Source organism: Chiloscyllium plagiosum, unplaced genomic scaffold (genome assembly GCF_037043375.1).
Source record: "Chiloscyllium plagiosum isolate Xiang-an unplaced genomic scaffold, Cpla_swu_hap1 HiC_scaffold_5, whole genome shotgun sequence".
Lineage (NCBI taxonomy): Eukaryota > Metazoa > Chordata > Chondrichthyes > Orectolobiformes > Hemiscylliidae > Chiloscyllium > Chiloscyllium plagiosum.
Window position 1 is genome coordinate 133,253,579 of NW_028270143.1, and position 19,454 is coordinate 133,273,032.

Genomic DNA, 19,454 nt, shown 5'->3' on the forward strand with positions numbered 1-19,454 from the left:
CTCCACCACCACCCTCTGTCTTCTACCTTTGAGCCAGTTCTGTATCCAAATGGCTAGTTCTCCCTGTATTCCATGAGGTCTAACCTTGCTAATCAGTCTCCCATGGGGAATCTTATTGAACGCCTTATTGAAGTCCATATAGATCATGTCCACCGCTCTCCCCTCATCAATCCTCTTTGTCACCTCTTCAATCTCAATCAAGTTTGTGAGACATGATTTCCAACGCACAAAGCCATGTTGACTATCCCTAATCAGTCTTTGCCTTTCCAAATACATGTACATCCTGTCCTTCAGGATTCCCTCCAACAGCTTGCCCACCATCGACATCAGGCTCACTGGTCTATAATTCCCTGGCTTGTCCTCACCACCCTTCTTAAACAGTGGCACCACGTTTGCCAACCTCCAGTCTTCTGGCACCTCTCCTGTGACTATCGGTGATACAAATATCTCAAGAGGCCCAGCAATCACTTCTCTAGCTTCCCACAGAGTTCGAGAATAGATGAATCCAGCTTTATGTGTTTTAAGACATCCAGCACTTCCTCCTCTATAATCTGGACATTTTGCAAGATGTCACCATCTATTTCCGTACAGTCTATATCTTCCATATCCTTTTCCACAGTAAATACTGATGCAAAATATTCATTTAGTATCGCTCCCATTTTCTGTGGCTCCACACAAAGGCTGCCTTGCTGATCTTTGAGGGGGCCTATTCTCTCCCTCGTTACCCTTTTGTCCTTAATGTTTTTGTAAAAACCCTTTGGATTCTCTTTAATTCTATTTGCCAAAGCTATCTCATGTCCCCTTGTTGCCCTCCTGATTTCCCTCTTAAGTATACTCCTACTGCCTTTATGCCCCTTGAGAGATTCACTCGATCCCAGATGTCTATTTCTGATAGATTTCTCCTTTTTCTTGACCAGAGCCTCAGTTTCTCAAACAAAAACAGAAGTTGCTGGAAAAGCTCAGCAGGTCTGGCAGCGTCTGGGGAGAGAAATCAGAGTTAATGTGTTCTGAGGAAGGGTCACCAGACTCGAAACGTTAACTCTGCTTTCTCTCCCCAGACGCTGCCAGACCTGCTGAGCTTTTCCAGCAACTTCTGTTTTTGTTTCCGATTTAACAGCATCCGCGGTCCCTACGAACTTTTCTTCAATTTCTCTAGTCACCAGCCCTGCCCCTCACCTACCAGCCCCTCACCTACCAGCCCCTCACCCACCAGCCCCACACCTACCAGCCCCTCACTCTACCTGCCCCACACCTACCAGCCCCTCACCCACCAGCCCCTCACCTACCAGCCCCACACCTACCAGCCCCTCACCTACCAGCCCCTCACTCTACCAGCCCCTCACCTACCAGCCCCTCACCTACCAGCCCCACACCTACCAGCCCCACACCTACCAGCCCCTCACCTACCAGCCCCGCACCTACCAGCCCCACACCTACCAGCCCCACACCTACCAGCCCCACACCTACCAGCCCCACACCTACCAGCCCCTCACCTACCAGCCCCGCACCTACCAGCCCCACACCTACCAGCCCCTCACCTACCAGCCCCGCACCTACCAGCCCCACACCTACCAGCCCCTCACCTACCAGCCCCGCACCTACCAGCCCCACACCTACCAGCCCCACACCTACCAGCCCCTCACCTACCAGCCCCGCACCTACCAGCCCCACACCTACCAGCCCCACACCTACCAGCCCCTCACCTACCAGCCCCTCACCTACCAGCCCCGCACCTACCAGCCCCTCACCTACCAGCCCCTCACCTACCAGCCCCTCACCCACCAGCCCCTCACTCTACCTGCCCCTCACCTACCAGCCCCACACCTACCAGCCCCTCACTACCAGCCCCTCACCTACCAGCCCCTCACCTACCAGCCCCTCACCTACCAGCCCCACACCTACCAGCCCCTCACCTACCAGCCCCACACCTACCAGCCCCTCACCTACCAGCCCCGCACCTACCAGCCCCACACCTACCAGCCCCTCACCTACCAGCCCCGCACCTACCAGCCCCACACCTACCAGCCCCTCACCTACCAGCCCCTCACCTACCAGCCCCTCACTACCAGCCCCTCACTACCAGCCCCTCACTACCAGCCCCTCACCTACCAGCCCCGCACCTACCAGCCCCTCACCTACCTGCCCCACACCTACCAGCCCCTCACCTACCAGCCCCTCACTCTACCTGCCCCTCACCTACCAGCCCCACCTACCTGCCCCTCACCTACCAGCCCCTCACCTACCAACCCCTCACCTACCAGCCCCTCACCTACCAGCCCCACACCTACCAGCCCCTCACCTACCAGCCCCTCACTCTACCTGCCCCTCACCTACCAGCCCCACCTACCTGCCCCTCACCTACCAGCCCCACCTACCTGCCCCTCACCTACCAGCCCCTCACCTACCAACCCCTCACCTACCAGCCCCTCACCTACCTGCCCCACACCTACCAGCCCCTCACCTACCAGCCCCTCACTCTACCTGCCCCTCACCTACCAGCCCCACCTACCTGCCCCTCACCTACCAGCCCCTCACCTACCAACCCCTCACCTACCAGCCCCTCACCTACCAGCCCCACACCTACCAGCCCCACACCTACCAGCCCCACACCTACCAGCCCCACACCTACCAGCCCCACACCTACCAGCCCCTCACCTACCAGCCCCGCACCTACCAGCCCCACACCTACCAGCCCCTCACCTACCAGCCCCGCACCTACCAGCCCCACACCTACCAGCCCCTCACCTACCAGCCCCGCACCTACCAGCCCCACACCTACCAGCCCCACACCTACCAGCCCCTCACCTACCAGCCCCGCACCTACCAGCCCCACACCTACCAGCCCCACACCTACCAGCCCCTCACCTACCAGCCCCTCACCTACCAGCCCCGCACCTACCAGCCCCTCACCTACCAGCCCCTCACCTACCAGCCCCTCACCCACCAGCCCCTCACTCTACCTGCCCCTCACCTACCAGCCCCACACCTACCAGCCCCTCACTACCAGCCCCTCACCTACCAGCCCCTCACCTACCAGCCCCTCACCTACCAGCCCCACACCTACCAGCCCCTCACCTACCAGCCCCACACCTACCAGCCCCTCACCTACCAGCCCCGCACCTACCAGCCCCACACCTACCAGCCCCTCACCTACCAGCCCCGCACCTACCAGCCCCACACCTACCAGCCCCTCACCTACCAGCCCCTCACCTACCAGCCCCTCACTACCAGCCCCTCACTACCAGCCCCTCACTACCAGCCCCTCACCTACCAGCCCCGCACCTACCAGCCCCTCACCTACCTGCCCCACACCTACCAGCCCCTCACCTACCAGCCCCTCACTCTACCTGCCCCTCACCTACCAGCCCCACCTACCTGCCCCTCACCTACCAGCCCCTCACCTACCAACCCCTCACCTACCAGCCCCTCACCTACCAGCCCCACACCTACCAGCCCCACACCTACCAGCCCCACACCTACCAGCCCCTCACTACCAGCCCCTCACCTACCAGCCCCGCACCTACCAGCCCCTCACCTACCAGCCCCTCACCTACCAGCCCCACACCTACCAGCCCCTCACCTACCAGCCCCGCACCTACCAGCCCCACACCTACCAGCCCCTCACCTACCAGCCCCGCACCTACCAGCCCCACACCTACCAGCCCCTCACCTACCAGCCCCTCACCTACCAGCCCCGCACCTACCAGCCCCACACCTACCAGCCCCACACCTACCAGCCCCTCACCTACCAGCCCCACACCTACCAGCCCCACACCTACCAGCCCCTCACCTACCAGCCCCTCACTACCAGCCCCTCACTACCAGCCCCTCACCTACCAGCCCCGCACCTACCTGCCCCTCACCTACCAGCCCCTCACCTACCAGCCCCACACCTACCAGCCCCACACCTACCAGCCCCACACCTACCAGCCCCACACCTACCAGCCCCACACCTACCAGCCCCACACCTACCAGCCCCACACCTACCAGCCCCTCACCTACCAGCCCCTCACCTACCAGCCCCACACCTACCAGCCCCACACCTACCAGCCCCACACCTACCAGCCCCACACCTACCAGCCCCACACCTACCAGCCCCTCACTACCAGCCCCTCACCTACCAGCCCCGCACCTACCAGCCCCTCACCTACCAGCCCCTCACCTACCAGCCCCACACCTACCAGCCCCTCACCTACCAGCCCCGCACCTACCAGCCCCTCACCTACCTGCCCCACACCTACCAGCCCCGCACCTACCAGCCCCTCACCTACCAGCCCCTCACCTACCAGCCCCGCACCTACCAGCCCCTCACCTACCTGCCCCACACCTACCAGCCCCGCACCTACCAGCCCCTCACCTACCAGCCCCTCACCTACCAGCCCCACACCTACCAGCCCCTCACCTACCAGCCCCGCACCTACCAGCCCCTCACCTACCTGCCCCACACCTACCAGCCCCTCACCTACCAGCCCCGCACCTACCAGCCCCTCACCTACCTGCCCCACACCTACCAGCCCCGCACCTACCAGCCCCTCACCTACCAGCCCCTCACCTACCAGCCCCACACCTACCAGCCCCACACCTACCAGCCCCTCACTCTACCTGCCCCTCACCTACCAGCCCCTCACCCACCAGCCCCTCACTCTACCTGCCCCACACCTACCTGCCCCACACCTACCAGCCCCTCACTCTACCTGCCCCTCACCTACCAGCCCCTCACCCACCAGCCCCTCACTCTACCTGCCCCTCACCTACCTGCCCCACACCTACCAGCCCCACACCTACCAGCCCCTCACCTACCAGCCCCTCACCTACCAGCCCCTCACCCACCAGCCCCTCACTCTACCTGCCCCTCACCTACCTGCCCCACACCTACCAGCCCCACACCTACCAGCCCCTCACCTACCAGCCCCACCTACCTGCCCCTCACCTACCAGCCCCTCACCTACCAACCCCTCACCTACCAGCCCCTCACCTACCAGCCCCACACCTACCAGCCCCACACCTACCAGCCCCTCACCCACCAGCCCCTCACCTACCAGCCCCTCACCCACCAGCCCCACTCCTACCAGCCCCTCACCTACCAGCCCCTCACCTACCAGCCCCTCACCTACCAGCCCCTCACCTACCAGCCCCACACCTACCAGCCCCTCACCCACCAGCCCCTCACCTACCAGCCCCTCACCTACCAGCCCCTCACCTACCAGCCCCTCACCTACCAGCCCCACACCTACCAGCCCCTCACCTACCAGCCCCTCACCTACCAGCCCCTCACCTACCAGCCCCTCACTCTACCAGCCCCGCACCTACCAGCCCCTCACCTACCAGCCCCTCACCTACCAGCCCCTCACCTACCAGCCCCTCACCTACCAGCCCCACACCTACCAGCCCCTCACCTACCAGCCCCTCACCTACCAGCCCCTCACCTACCAGCCCCTCACTCTACCAGCCCCGCACCTACCAGCCCCTCACCTACCAGCCCCTCACCTACCAGCCCCTCACCCACCAACCCCACACCTACCAGCCCCTCACCTACCAGCCCCTCACCTACCAGCCCCTCACCTACCAGCCCCTCACCCACCAACCCCACACCTACCAGCCCCTCACTCTACCAGCCCCTCACCTACCAGCCCCTCACCTACCAGCCCCTCACCTACCAGCCCCTCACTCTACCAGCCCCTCACCTACCAGCCCCTCACCCACCAGCCCCTCACCTACCAGCCCCTCACCCACCAGCCCCACTCCTACCAGCCCCTCACCTACCAGCCCCTCACCTACCAGCCCCTCACCTACCAGACCCTCACCTACCAGCCCCGCACCTACCAGCCCCTCACCTACCAGCCCTGCCCCTCACTCTAACGGGAATGGCCTGACTCTGGACTTGTGTTATCTCATTCTTAAAGGCCTCCCACTTCCCAACTGTCCCTTTATCTGTGAATAGCCCTGTCTATCTAGTTTTGTTGCCCAGTACTATTGGCTGGACGGCTGGTTTACCATACTGAGTGACATCAACAGCGTGGGTTCAATCCCCACACAGGCTGAGGTAACCAGGAAGGACTCTCCCCTCACATGAGGCACGGTGACCCTCAGCCTAAACCATCATCAGTCCCCTCTCTGTAATGAGAGATTATGGAGACTTCCCCTTGTACACTGCAGAAGACACCCTTCGGCCCATCGAGTCTATACCACCAGACCTAAACTGGAACCACTTTCCCAAATGGTGGAGCAGACCTGGTGAACCGAATGGCCTCATTCTGTTCCTACGTCCTTCGGGTCTTGATTGATGTTGCAGGGGGAAAGGTTACTGATTGGTTGGCAGGTCGACTTGGATGAGTGTCAGCGTTGCCATGGTGATGGGGACAGGAAGTAGAGGGTTCAGGGGAGAGAGCCAGCAGCCGGGACATGTTTCTGTGGAAGTGTCCGTGGTGATTGTTAGAAACGTGTCATTCCTGAGTGTGTACCCCTGAGGGCGGGGGAGGGATACAGCAGTTCCCTGTCCCCGTGTGGATGGAGCTCTACTCCCGGAATATTCTGGAATTCCTGGGACATGATTCTGTTTGATAGTCTCTCGAGCTCTGATTATGTGTCGATCTGAACACCAGCCTGACGCCCGAACTCTGTCTCTGTCTCTGTTCCCTGGTTCCCCCTCGTTCCTCCATCATTGCCTCCCTCTGTCAATACACCCCCCACTCTCAACCCCCTCCCTCATCGCCTCCTCCCTTCCCCTGGGGCCCACCGCGATGTCCCTGTTGTGGTTGGAATTGGGACAATGTCTGGTCACTCGTCCATCTCGGATATCCCCCTCCACACCGGGTGATGGCACCCGTCCCTCCCCTGGGTGGTGGCTGCCGGGCATCGTGGGCTACCTCCTGGCCACCCTGGGTGGTCCTCTCGCTGTCATTCCCACCCCTAGGCTCCCGGCGCCTCCCCTCTGGTCTCGGTCATGAACCACCTCCTGTCCTTCCTGGAACAATACTCCCACATGCAGCGTCTCCAGGACAGAGCCTCCGAATACAAGAGCCGGCTCCGCAGGGAAGAGGCCAGGAGCAGGAAGAAACGCAAACTGCTCCGGAGCACCTGCAAGCAGGAGCTGAGGGATAAGCTGAGCCTGATCGAGAACCTCCAGGAGATTATCGATGAACAGCGAGGGCTGGTGCAGAAACTACAACAGGCAGGTGAGCTCCCCCTGAGACTGACCTGGGGTCAGCACTCTGAGACCACCGGACACAGCACTGCCCAGTACCCACACACCAGCCACCACCCTGCGGGGCAGGGGGGGGGACAGCACCGAACAATGCCACACATCCCAACGCTCCAAATGGACAGCTGGTGTGAGAAATCACAAGGACGCAGGTCTGGCATTGGCCGGTCAGTTCTGAGGAAGGGTCACTCGATCAGAAACGTTAACTCTGATTTCTCTCCCCGGGCATGCTGCCAGACCTGCTGAGCTTCTCCATCAACTGTGGGTTTTGTCCTTGCAGGTGAAAGAGGTGTGTACAAAGACAGACTGCAGCATCTCTGCTCAGAGTACACACCCCTCAATTATCACCGTCACAATCATGAAATCATCACAGGGTCAGGGCTGTCGGAGGGTCAGTGCTGAGGGAGTGGGCACTGTCGGAGGGTCAGTGCTGAGGGAGTGGGCACTGTCAGAGGGTCAGTGCTGAGGGAGTGGGCACTGTCAGAGGGTCAGTGCTGAGGAAGTGGGCACTGTCGGGGGGTCAGTGCTGAGGAAGTGGGCACTGTCGGAGGGTCAGTGCTGAGGGAGTGTCACACTGTCGGAGGGTCAGTGCTGAGGGAGGTACACACCATACTCACTAAACCCTTACGTTCACAGCCAGTAAGGACGTTGCTGACCCCGGTGAGCCTCCATACTCCCAGCACCCTCTGTGTCCGGACAGCCCTCCACCCGATGGCCACACTGCGTGCGGCAGTCCCCCTCTCTCGGCTGGAGTCCAGAGGTTGGTAGACTCCATCCAGAGCCTCCAGACCGAACGGTCCAAGCTGCTGAACGAGGTGGAATCCATCAAGATGGAGGTGGAGCAGGGGGAGAATGAGAAGAGACAGCTCTCCGCCAGCTTTGAGACTCAGGTGAGCTCCTCTCGAACACCCTGGGCATGACGCCCACCGTCCCTTCCCCCTAATAAACCCTCCAATCCTTTACCTCCCTGTCAATGGTGGGGCCCACCCCCCCATTTCCACCCAGTTAAAAATCACCCAACCCCAGGTTATAGTGCAACAGGTTTATTTGGAAGCACACGAGGTGGTTGTTGTGTGAGGAGCGTCCCTCCGAAAGCTAGGGCTTCCAATTAAACCTGTTGGACTCTAACCTGGTGTTGGGCGACTTTTAACTTTGCCCACCCCAGTCCAACACCGGCTCCTCCACATCATTTCTACAAACAATAGTTTGCCCTCAGTTCTGAGGAAGGGTCACCGGAACGTTAACCCTGCTTTCTCTCCACAGATGCTGCCAGACCTGCTGAGCTTCTCCAGCAACCTCTGCTCTTTGTTTGCGACTTCCAACCTCCCCAGTCGTTTCCGTTTTCAATAGTTTGATGCTACTTTTACAGATAATAAATCAGTTGCAAATTTACATGCTCTCATCTCAAACTAACTGTCCTCGCCTGAGTGAGTACACGTGCGATTATAAACTCCAATAGTTCACATCCCCGTTATCTAACTGTCTCCCAGGACAGGGTCCACTTTCAACACAACACCCAACGTCACGACATGCTCTCGCTTCCCCGAAACCGTCCCCTTGCTGAATATACCCCTCAGCCATTGTCCCATCCACAAGGGCTGGCCAGTACTGACTGTCCATCCCCAATTGCCCAAGGGGCAGTTAAGAGTCACCCACATTGCTGTGGGTCTGGAGTCACCTGTAGGCCAGACCAGGTCACATCAGCAGATTTCCATCCCTGAAGGACGGTCATTGGTGATCGTTCCATGGTCACCGTCACCCGGGAGAGGGGGGTTGGCTGCGGGAGGCCACTCTGCCCCTCAAGCCTGCTGCTGCTCCTCCGTCCAGTACCGGAGTGAAGGTGAGCTGAGCAGAAGCGCCAGTCGGCGGTAGATGGGCTGAAGGGCCTGTGATCGTGCCTGAAATGAGAAGGCGAATTCTCCAAAATCTTTCCGTCCTCACTGAGATTCGGACTTTGTGAACCTCCTGGACACAGCAGCTCTCCTCGATATCCCAGTCCCGACTCCCGGACAGCTCCAGCCGGAGTCAGGAATATAGGAGCAAGTGGAGGCCACTCGGTCTGTCCAGCATGTTCTGTCCTTCAATAAAGACAGTGTCTGAGCTGATGTGTGGCCTGTTCCCTCTTCCTGCCTGATCCGTCAAACTCCCTGTGAACCCCCTCCCACTTCCTAGAATCCCTAAAGTGCGGGAGCAGGCCATTCAGCCCATCGAGACCACACTGACCCTCCAAAGAGCATCCTGCCCAGAACCACTCCTCCATCCTATCCCTGTAACCCTGTTTGTCCCACAGCCTAACCCAGACATCGAATTTGGGATGCGAGGGAGGATCTGCTCTCTGTCCCGAGCTTACCCCCTCCCTCACATTCCTGGGTTATCCCTCAGAGCCCTCCCTCACATTCCCGAGGTAATGCCCCTCACTCAGACCCGGAACAGCCTCTCTCTGACAATAACCTCTGTGTTCCCCCAGATCCACTGCCTGAGGGAACAGGTTCGGGAACATGAGGAGGAGCTCATCCGACTGAGAACGGAAACAGTATGTTCACTGGGGACACTGTCCCCCCTCCGAGAGAGAGAGAGAGAGAGAGCAAGAGGAGGGGAGTGGGAGAGAGGGAATGAGAATGGGAGGGGAGAGAGATTGGGGCGGCACGGTGGCTCAGTGGTTAGCACTGCCGCCTCACAGCGCCAGGGACCGGGGTTCAGTTCCCCCCTCGGGGTGACTGTCTGTGCGGAGTTTGCACAATCCCCCCCCCCCGAGTCTGCGTGGGTTTCCTCCCACAGCCCAAAGACGTGTGGGTCAGGGTGGATTGCCCATGTTCAGGGATGTGTAGGTTAGATGCATTACTGAGGGAACTAATGTCGGGAAATGGGTCTGGGTGGGTTACTCTTCGGGGGGTCGGTGTGGACTTGTTGGGCCGAAGGGCCTGTCGGGAATCCGAGAGAGGGAGAGGGAAAAGAAGGGAGAGACACAGAGCGTGAGAGTGTCAGCAGGACAGAGGGAGGGAGAGCGAGGGAGAGGCTGAGGGTCACAACGTGAGGGAGAGGCAGGGATTGAACCTTTCAGGGGAGGAGCAGGCCGAGGGTGTGGGTTTGGCAGTGAGTGGGGCCAGTGATTATCACAGTCTGCCTTGCTCTAGCGCCGGGTGATTGGGTTCCCTTTCCCTTACAGGGAGTTACCGACTCGGAGAAACGGATTCAGCATCTGTCCCTGGAGAACGAGAGTCTGAAAGAGAACCTGAGGGTGACTCAGGGCGTCCTACAACAACTATCCACCATCGGCCGGCACCCCTCAGAGCAACTCCTCAGGGTGAGGCTCATGGGCTCTGGGGCAGGGGGGCTGGGCACACGACCCTCCCTACCACACCCTCGCACCCTCCACCCCCTCCCTACCACACCCTCGCACCCTCCACCCCCTCCCTACCACACCCTCCACCCCCTCCCTACCACACCCTCGCACCCTCCACCCCCTCCCTACCACACCCTCGCACCCTCCCTACCACACACTCGCACCCTCCACCCCCTCCCTACCACACCGTCCACCCCCTCCCTACCACACCCTCCACCCCCTCCCTACCACACCCACCACCCCCTCCCTACCACACCCTCCGCACCCTCCACCCCCTCCCTACCACACCCTCCAACCCCTCCCTACCACACCCTCGCACCCTCCCTACCACACCCTCGCACCCTCCCTACCTCACCTCCGCACCCTCAACCACACCCTCCCTACCTCACCCTCGCACCCTCCCTACCTCACCCTCCCTACCACACCCTCCACACCCTCCCTACCTCACCTCCCTACCTCACCCTCCCTACCACACCCTCCGCACCCTCCACCCCCTCCCTACCACACCCTCCGCACCCTCCACCCCCTCCCTACCACACCCTCCGCACCCTCCACCCCCTCCCTACCACACCCTCGCACCCTCCCTACCACACACTCGCACCCTCCACCCCCTCCCTACCACACCGTCCACCCCCTCCCTACCACACCCTCCGCACCCTCCACCCCCTCCCTACCACACCCTCGCACCCTCCCTACCACACACTCGCACCCTCCACCCCCTCCCTACCACACCGTCCACCCCCTCCCTACCACACCCTCCACCCCCTCCCTACCACACCCTCCACCCCCTCCCTACCACACCCTCGCACCCTCCACCCCCTCCCTACCACACCCTCCACCCCCTCCCTACCACACCTCCGCACCCTCACTATCGCACCCTCAACCACACCCTCCGCACCCTCAACCACACCCTCCGCACCCTCCACCCCCTCCCTACCACACCCTCTGCACCCTCCACCCCCTCCCTACCACACCCTCGCACCCTCCACCCCCTCCCTACCACACCCTCTGCACCCTCCACCCCCTCCCTACCACACCCTCCGCACCCTCCCTACCACACCCTCCGCACCCTCCCTACCACACCCTCCGCACCCTCCCTACCACACCCTCCACACCCTCCCTACCTCACCCTCCGCACCCTCCCTACCACACCCTCCGCACCCTCCCTACCACACCCTCCCTACCACACCCTCCGCACCCTCCCTACCACACCCTCCGCACCCTCCCTACCACACCCTCCCTACCACACCCTCCGCACCCTCAACCACACCCTCCCTACCACACCCTCCGCACCCTCCCTACCTCACCCTCCCTACCACACCCTCCGCACCCTCCCTACCACTCCCTCCACCCCCTCCCTATCACACCCTCCACCCCCTCCCTATCACACCCTCCACCCCCTCCCTATCACACCCTCCACCCCCTCCCTATCACACCCTCCACCCCCTCCCTACCACTCCCTCCACCCCCTCCCAACCACTCCCTCCACCCCCTCCCTACCACTCCCTCCACCCCCTCCCTATCACACCCTCCACCCCCTCCCTATCACACCCTCCACCCCCTCCCTATCACACCCTCCACCCCCTCCCTACCACTCCCTCCACCCGCTCCCTACCACTCCCTCCACCCCCTCCCTATCACACCCTCCACCCCCTCCCTACCACTCCCTCCACCCGCTCCCTACCACTCCCTCCACCCCCTCACTATCGCACCCTTCACCCCCTCCCTACCTCACCCTCCACCCCCTCCCTACCTCACCCTCCACCCCCTCCCTACCTCACCCTCCACCCCCTCCCTATCACACACTCCACCCCCTCCCTATCACACCCTCTAACCCCTCCCTACCTCATCCCCTACCCCCTCTCTATCACACTCTTCACCCATCCCTATCACACCCTCCACCCCCTCCCTACCTCACCCTCCACCCCCTTTCTATCACACCCTCCATCCCCTCCCTATCACACACCCCACCTCCTCCCTACCACACCCTCGCACCCTCCCTACCACACCCTCCGCACCCTCCCTACCACACCCTCCCTACCACACCCTCCGCACCCTCCATACCGCACCCTCTCTATCACACCCTCCATCCCCTCCCTATCACACCCTCCACCCCCTCCCTATCACACCCTCCATCCCCTCCCTATCGCACCCTCCACCCTCTCCCTATCACACCCTCCATCCCCTCCCTACCACTCCCTCCACCCCCTCCCTATCACACCCTCCACCCCCTCCCTACCATCCCCTCCACCCCCCCACTATCGCACCCTTCACCCCTCCCTACCTCACCCTCCACCCTCTCCCTATCACACCCTCCACCCCCCCCTACCATCCCCTCCACCCCCTCACTATCGCACCCTTCACCCCCTCCCTACCTCACCCTCCACTCTCTCCCTATCACACCCTCCACCCCCTCCCTACCTCACCCTCCACCCCCTCCCTATCACACACTCCACCCTCTCCCTATCACACCCTCTAACCCCTCCCTACCTCATCCCCTACCCCCTCTCTATCACACCCTCCACCCCCTCCTTACCACACCCTACCTGTCACACCCTCCACCCCCTCCCTACCTCACCCTCCACCCCCTTTCTATCACACCCTCCATCCCCTCCCTATCACACACTCCACCCCCTCCCTCCCACATACCCCACCCCCTCCCTATCACACCCACCGCACCCTCCCTACCTCACCCTCCCTACCACACCCTCGCACCCTCCCTACCACACCCTCCGCACCCTCAACCACACCCTCCCTACCACACCTCACCCTCCTCTCCTCCCTATTGCACCTTCCACTCCCTCTCTATCGCACCCTTTACCCCCTCCCTACCACCCCCTCCCAACCGCACCCTCCAACCCCTCCCCACCACACCCTCTACCCCCTCCTTATCACACCCTCCACCCCCTCCCTACCTCACCCTCCACCCCCTCCCTATCACACGCTCCACCCCCTCCCTACCTCACCCTCCACCCCCTCCTTATCACACCCTCCACCCCCTCCTTACCACACCCTACCTATCACACCCTCCACCCCCTCCCTACCTCACCCTCCACCCCCTCCCTATCACACCCTCCACCCCCTCCTTACCACACCCTACCTATCACACCCTCCACCCCCTCCCTACCTCACCCTCCACCCCCTCCCTATCACACCCTCCCCCCTCACTATCGCACCCTCCACCCCCTCCCTACCTCACCCTCCACCCCCTCCCTATCACACCCTCCACCCCCTCCCTACCTCACCCTCCACCCCCTCCCTATCACACCCTCCCCCCTCACTATCGCACCCTCCACCCCCTCCCTATCACACCCTCCCCCCTCACTATTGCACCCTCCACCCCCTCCCTATCACACCCTCCCTATCACACCCTCCCCCCTCACTATCACATCCTCCACCCCCTCCACCCCGTCCCTATCACCCCCTCCGCTCCCTCCCCACCTCATCCTCCACCCCCTCCCTACCTCACCCTCCACCCCCTCCCTACCTCACCCTCCACCCCCTCCCTATCACCCCCTCCGCTCCCTCCCCACCTCATCCTCCACCCCCTCCCTACCTCACCCTCCACCCCCTCCCTACCTCACCCTCCACCCCCTCCCTACCACACCCTCCACCCCCTCCCTACCTCACCCTCCACCCCCTCCCTACCTCACCCTCCACCCCCTCCCTACCACACCCTCCACCCCCTCCCTACCTCACCCTCCACCCCCTCCCTACCTCACCCTCCACCCCCTCCCTACCACACCCTCCACTCCCTCCCTACCTCACCCTCCACCCCCTCCCTACCACACCCTCCACTCCCTCCCTACCACACCCTCCACCCCCTCCCTATCACTCCCTCCACCCCCTCCCTCCTCGTTGGTACGTCAGTAACCGGGGTCACAGTCTCACGATTGCCAGCAAGAGAGCTCGGAGTGAGACTCGGAGAAAGTTCTTTCCTCAGAGAGTGGTTCGGATTTGGAATGTGCTGCCTGGGAGAGTGGGGGAGGGGGGTCCCATTAGAGGGGTCAGAGGAGAGCTGGATATATATTGGAAAGTGACGAAGTTCGAGGGCTATGGGGATAGGGCTGGACTCGCTCGATCGCTCTACCAGGGGCTAGTACAGACACAATGGGCTGAATAGCCTCCTTCTGTACTGTACAACTCTATCATTCTATGAAGTAGTAAAGACTGAATTTGTATAGCAGCCTCCTGAAGTATTCATAGCCAATGGAGCTGTTGTAAAATGTAGTGATGGTTGTAATGTACGAAAGACTGCTTCCGCACAGCAAGATCCCATTCACAACCAGATATTCTGTTTCTGAGAGGTTTTCTTAAAATTAATTCATAGCATCACTGGCTGGGCCCAGCATTTATTGCCCGTCCCTAGTTGCCCCCTTGAGAGGGTGGGGGTGAGCTGCCTTCCTGACCCGCTGCAGTCCATGTGCTGTGGGTAGACCCACAACGTCCCTGAGGGAGGGAATTCCAGGATTCTGACCCAGTGACAGTGCAGGAACGGGGATATATTCCCAAGTCAGGATGGTGAGGAGCTTGGAGGGGAGCTTGCAGTGGGTGGTGTTCCCATGTGTCTGCTGCCCCTGTCCTTCTAGATGGAAGTGGTCGTGGGTTTGGAAGGTGCTGTCTGAGGATCTTTGGTGAGTTTCTGCAGTGCATCTTGTAGACAGTACACACTGCTGCTACTGAGCATCGGTGGGGGAGGGAGGGGATGTTTGTGCCTTGTAGATGGTGGACAGGTTTGGGGTGTCAGGAGGTGAGTTACTCGCTGCAGGATTCCCAGCCTCTGACCTGCTCTTGTAGCCCACTCTGTTTATGTGGCAAGTCTGGTTGAGTTTCTGGTCAATGTAACCCACAGGATGTTGACAGTGCTGGAGGGGCGGGGGGGGTTCAGTGATGGTGAAAAGTGACCCCATGGTTTTCAGGAGAACGAGGAGCTGCGATCGAAGGTGTGCCTCCTGGAGAGTTCTGTGCAGCAGAAGCTGGAGCAGTTACTGAGGCTGGACGCTGAGCTGAGTGAACTGCAGTGGAGGAGGGAGACAGAAGACAGGCATCACCAGGAGACTGTCCACTCCCTCCAACTCCAGCTCCATCAGAGCCAGGAACCACCCACCCACATCCAGGTGAGAGCCAGGGAGGGACCGAGGGAGACCAGGCCAGGGGGGGGGAGAGAGAGAGAGAGAGAGAGAGCGTGGGAGGAGGTCATGGAGAGAGGAAAGAGGGAGAGTGTGGGGAAAAGGAGAGTGGGTGGGAGATTGAGAGAGTGATGCTGAGAGAGAGAAAGAATGAGAGAGAGAGAGAGTGATGGTGAGAGGGTGAGAGAGAGGGAGAGAGTTAGAGTGAGGGAGAGGGGAAGCAAGGGAGAGAGAGAGAGGGACAGGAGGGAGGGAAAGTGGATGGGAGAGAGAAAGAATGAGAGAGTGAGTGTGAGTGCGAGGGACAGTGAGTGCGAGGGACAGTGAGTGTGAGGGACAGTGAATGTGAGTGAGTCGGAGGGACAGTGAGTGGGAGGGACAGTGAGTGTGAGTGAGTGCGAGGGACAGTGAGTGCGAGGGACAGTGAGTGTGAGGGACAGTGAGTGCGAGGGACAGTGAGTGCGAGGGACAGTGAGTGTGAGTGAGTGCGAGGGACAGTGAGTGCGAGGGACAGTGAGTGTGAGGGACAGTGAGTGTGAGTGAGTGTGAGGGACAGTGAGTGTGAGTGAGTGTGAGGGACAGTGAGTGTGAGGGACAGTGAGTGTGAGGGACAGTGAGTGTGAGTGAGTGTGAGGCACAGTGAGTGTGAGGGACAGTGAGTGTGAGGGACAGTGAGTGTGAGTGAGTGTGAGGGACAGTGAGTGTGAGTGAGTGTGAGAGACGGTGAGTGTGAGGGACAGTGAGTGTGAGTGAGTGCAAGGGACAGTGAGTGTGAGTGAGTGCGAGGGACAGTGAGTGTGAGGGACAGTGAGTGTAAGGGACAGTGAGTGCGAGGGACAGTGAGTGCGAGGGACAGTGAGTGTGAGGGACAGTGAGTGTGAGTCTGAGTGCACGGGGACAGTGAGTGCGAGGGGCAGTGAGTGCGAGGGGCAGTGAGTGCGAGGGGCAGTGAGTGCGAGGGACAGTGAGTGTGAGTCTGAGTGCACGGGGACAGTGAGTGCGAGGGGCAGTGAGTGCGAGGGACAGTGAGTGCGAGGGGCAGTGAGTGCGAGGGACAGTGAGTGCGAGGGACAGTGAGTGTGAGGGACAGTGAGTGTGAGGGACAGTGAGTGTGAGTGAGTGTGAGCGACAGTGAGTGCGAGGGGCAGTGATTGGGAGGGACAGTGAGTGTGAGTGAGTGCGAGGGGCAGTGAGTGCGAGGGACAGTGAGTGCGAGGGGCAGTGAGTGCGAGGGACAGTGAGTGCGAGGGACAGTCTGTGTGAGTCTGAGTGCACGGGGCTAGTGAGTCAGGAACATGTGCTGACTCCCTGTCCTCTCTGGCCCTCAGTACGTGTCTGAGCGAGTGGAGGGGAATTCCGAAGTGACTCTGGGATTATTCCGGGATTGGGAACACAGGAACCGGGAGCTCCTGGAGCAGGTCACTCTACAGGAGGGACAGCTCCACAAACTGGAACAACAACTCCAGGACTCCGAGGAGACACGGTCCCAACTCCAATACAAGGTACCAGCACCCCCTCAGCACTGATCCTCCGACAGTGTGGCACCCCCTCAGCACTGATCCTCCGACAGTGCGGCACTCCCTCAGCACTGACCCTCTGACAGTGCCCACTCCCTCAGCACTGACCCTCCGACAGTGCCCACTCCCTCAGCACTGACCCTCCGACAGTGTGGCACCCCCTCAGCACTGATCCTCCGACAGTGCGGCACTCCCTCAGCACTGACCCTCTGACAGTGCCCACTCCCTCAGCACTGACCCTCCGACAGTGCCCACTCCCTCAGCACTGACCCTCCGACAGTGCCCACTCCCTCAGCATTGACCCTCCAACAGTGCGGCACTCCCACAGCACTCACCCTCTGACAGTGTGGCACTCCCTCAGCACTGACCCACCGACAGTGCCCTCTCCCTCATCACTGACCCTCCGACAGTGCCCACTCCCTCAGCACTGACCCTCCGACAGTGCCCACTCCCTCAGCATTGACCCTCCAACAGTGCGGCACTCCCTCAGCACTGACCCTCCAACAGTGCGGCACTCCCACAGCACTCACCCTCTGACAGTGTGGCACTCCCTCAGCACTGACCCACCGACAGTGCCCACTCCCTCAGCACTGACCCTCCGACAGTGCCCACTCCCTCAGCATTGACCCTCCAACAGTGCGGCACTCCCTCAGCACTGACCCTCCGACAGTGCCCTCTCCCTCATCACTGACCCTCCGACAGTGCCCACTCCCTCAGCACTGACCCTCCGATAGTGCCCACTCCCTCAGCATTGACCCTCCAACAGTGCGGCACTCCCTCAGCACTGACCCTCTGACAGTGCGGCACTCCCTCAGCACAGACCCTCTGACAGTGCGGCACTCCCTCAGCAACGACCCTCTGACAGTGCCCACTCCATCAGCACCGACCCTCTGACAGAGCGGCCCTCCCTCAGCACTGACTCTCCGACAGTGCGGCACTCCCTCAGCACTGACCCTCCGACAGTGCCCACTCCCTCAGCACTGACCCTCCGACAGTGCGGCACTCCCTCAGCACTGACTCTCCGACAGTGCGGCACTCCCTCAGCACTGACCCTCCGACGCTGCCCACTCCCTCAGCACTGACCCTCCGACAGTGCGGCCCTCCCTCAGCACTGACCCTCTGACAGTGCGGCACTCCCTCAGCACTGACCCTCCCACAGTGCGGCACTCCCTCAGCACTGACCCTCCGACAGTGCCCACTCCCTCAGCACTGACCCTTCGACAGTGCCCACTCCCTCAGCGCTGACCCTCCGACAGTGCCCACTCCCTCAGCACTGACCCTCCGACAGTGCGGTTTCCCTTCAGCACTGACCCTCCGACAGTGCCCACTCCTTCGGCACTGACCCTCCGACAGTGCCCACTCCCTCAGCACTGACCCTCCGACGCTGCCCACTCCCTCAGCACTGACTCTCCGACAGTGCGGCCCTCCCTCAGCACTGACTCTCCGAATGTGCGGCACTCCCTCAGCACTGACCCTCCGACGCTGCCCACTCCCTCAGCACTGACACTCCGACAGTGCGGCCCTCCCTCAGCACTGACTCTCCGACAGTGCGGCACTCCCTCAGCACTGACCCTCTGACAGTGCGGCACTCCCTCAGCACTGACACTCCGACAGTGCGGCACTCCCTCAGCACAGACCCTCTGACAGTGCGGCACTCCCTCAGCAACGACCCTCTGACAGTGCCCACTCCATCAGCACCGACCCTCTGACAGAGCGGCCCTCCCTCAGCACTGACTCTCCGACAGTGCGGCACTCCCTCAGCACTGACCCTCCGACAGTGCCCACTCCCTCAGCACTGACCCTCCGACAGTGCGGCACTCCCTCAGCACTGACTCTCCGACAGTGCGGCACTCCCTCAGCACTGACCCTCCGACGCTGCCCACTCCCTCAGCACTGACCCTCCGACAGTGCGGCCCTCCCTCAGCACTGACTCTCCGACAGTGCAGCACTCCCTCAGCACTGACCCTCTGACAGTGCGGCACTCCCTCAGCACTGACCCTCTGACAGTGCGGCACTCCCTCAGCACTGACCCTCTGACAGTGCTCACTCCCTCAGCACTGACCCTCCGACAGTGCGGCACTCCCTCAGCACTGACCCTCCGACAGTGCGGCACTCCCTCAGCACTGACCCTCCAACAGTGCGGCACTCCCTCAGCACTGACCCTCTGACAGTGCGGCACTCCCTCAGCACTGACCCTCCGACAGTGCGGCACTCCCTCAGCACTGACCCTCCGACAGTGCGGCCCTCCCTCAGCACTGACTCTC

At 61.2% G+C, this 19,454-nt stretch overlaps 1 protein-coding gene across 1 annotated transcript in view; it reads left to right on the forward strand.

The window, feature by feature from the left end:
• The window catches only part of LOC122548250 (kinesin-like protein KIFC3), a 190,204-nt gene that overhangs the window by 24,103 nt on the left and 146,647 nt on the right, over window positions 1-19,454 (forward strand). Inside the window, exons 4-9 of the mRNA XM_087987773.1 lie at window positions 6,914-7,175; window positions 7,838-8,091; window positions 9,669-9,734; window positions 10,368-10,505; window positions 15,464-15,661; window positions 17,002-17,175. Of these exons, the coding sequence (XP_087843899.1) occupies window positions 6,914-7,175; window positions 7,838-8,091; window positions 9,669-9,734; window positions 10,368-10,505; window positions 15,464-15,661; window positions 17,002-17,175 (1,092 nt within the window). The remainder of the gene's footprint in view (window positions 1-6,913; window positions 7,176-7,837; window positions 8,092-9,668; window positions 9,735-10,367; window positions 10,506-15,463; window positions 15,662-17,001; window positions 17,176-19,454) is intronic.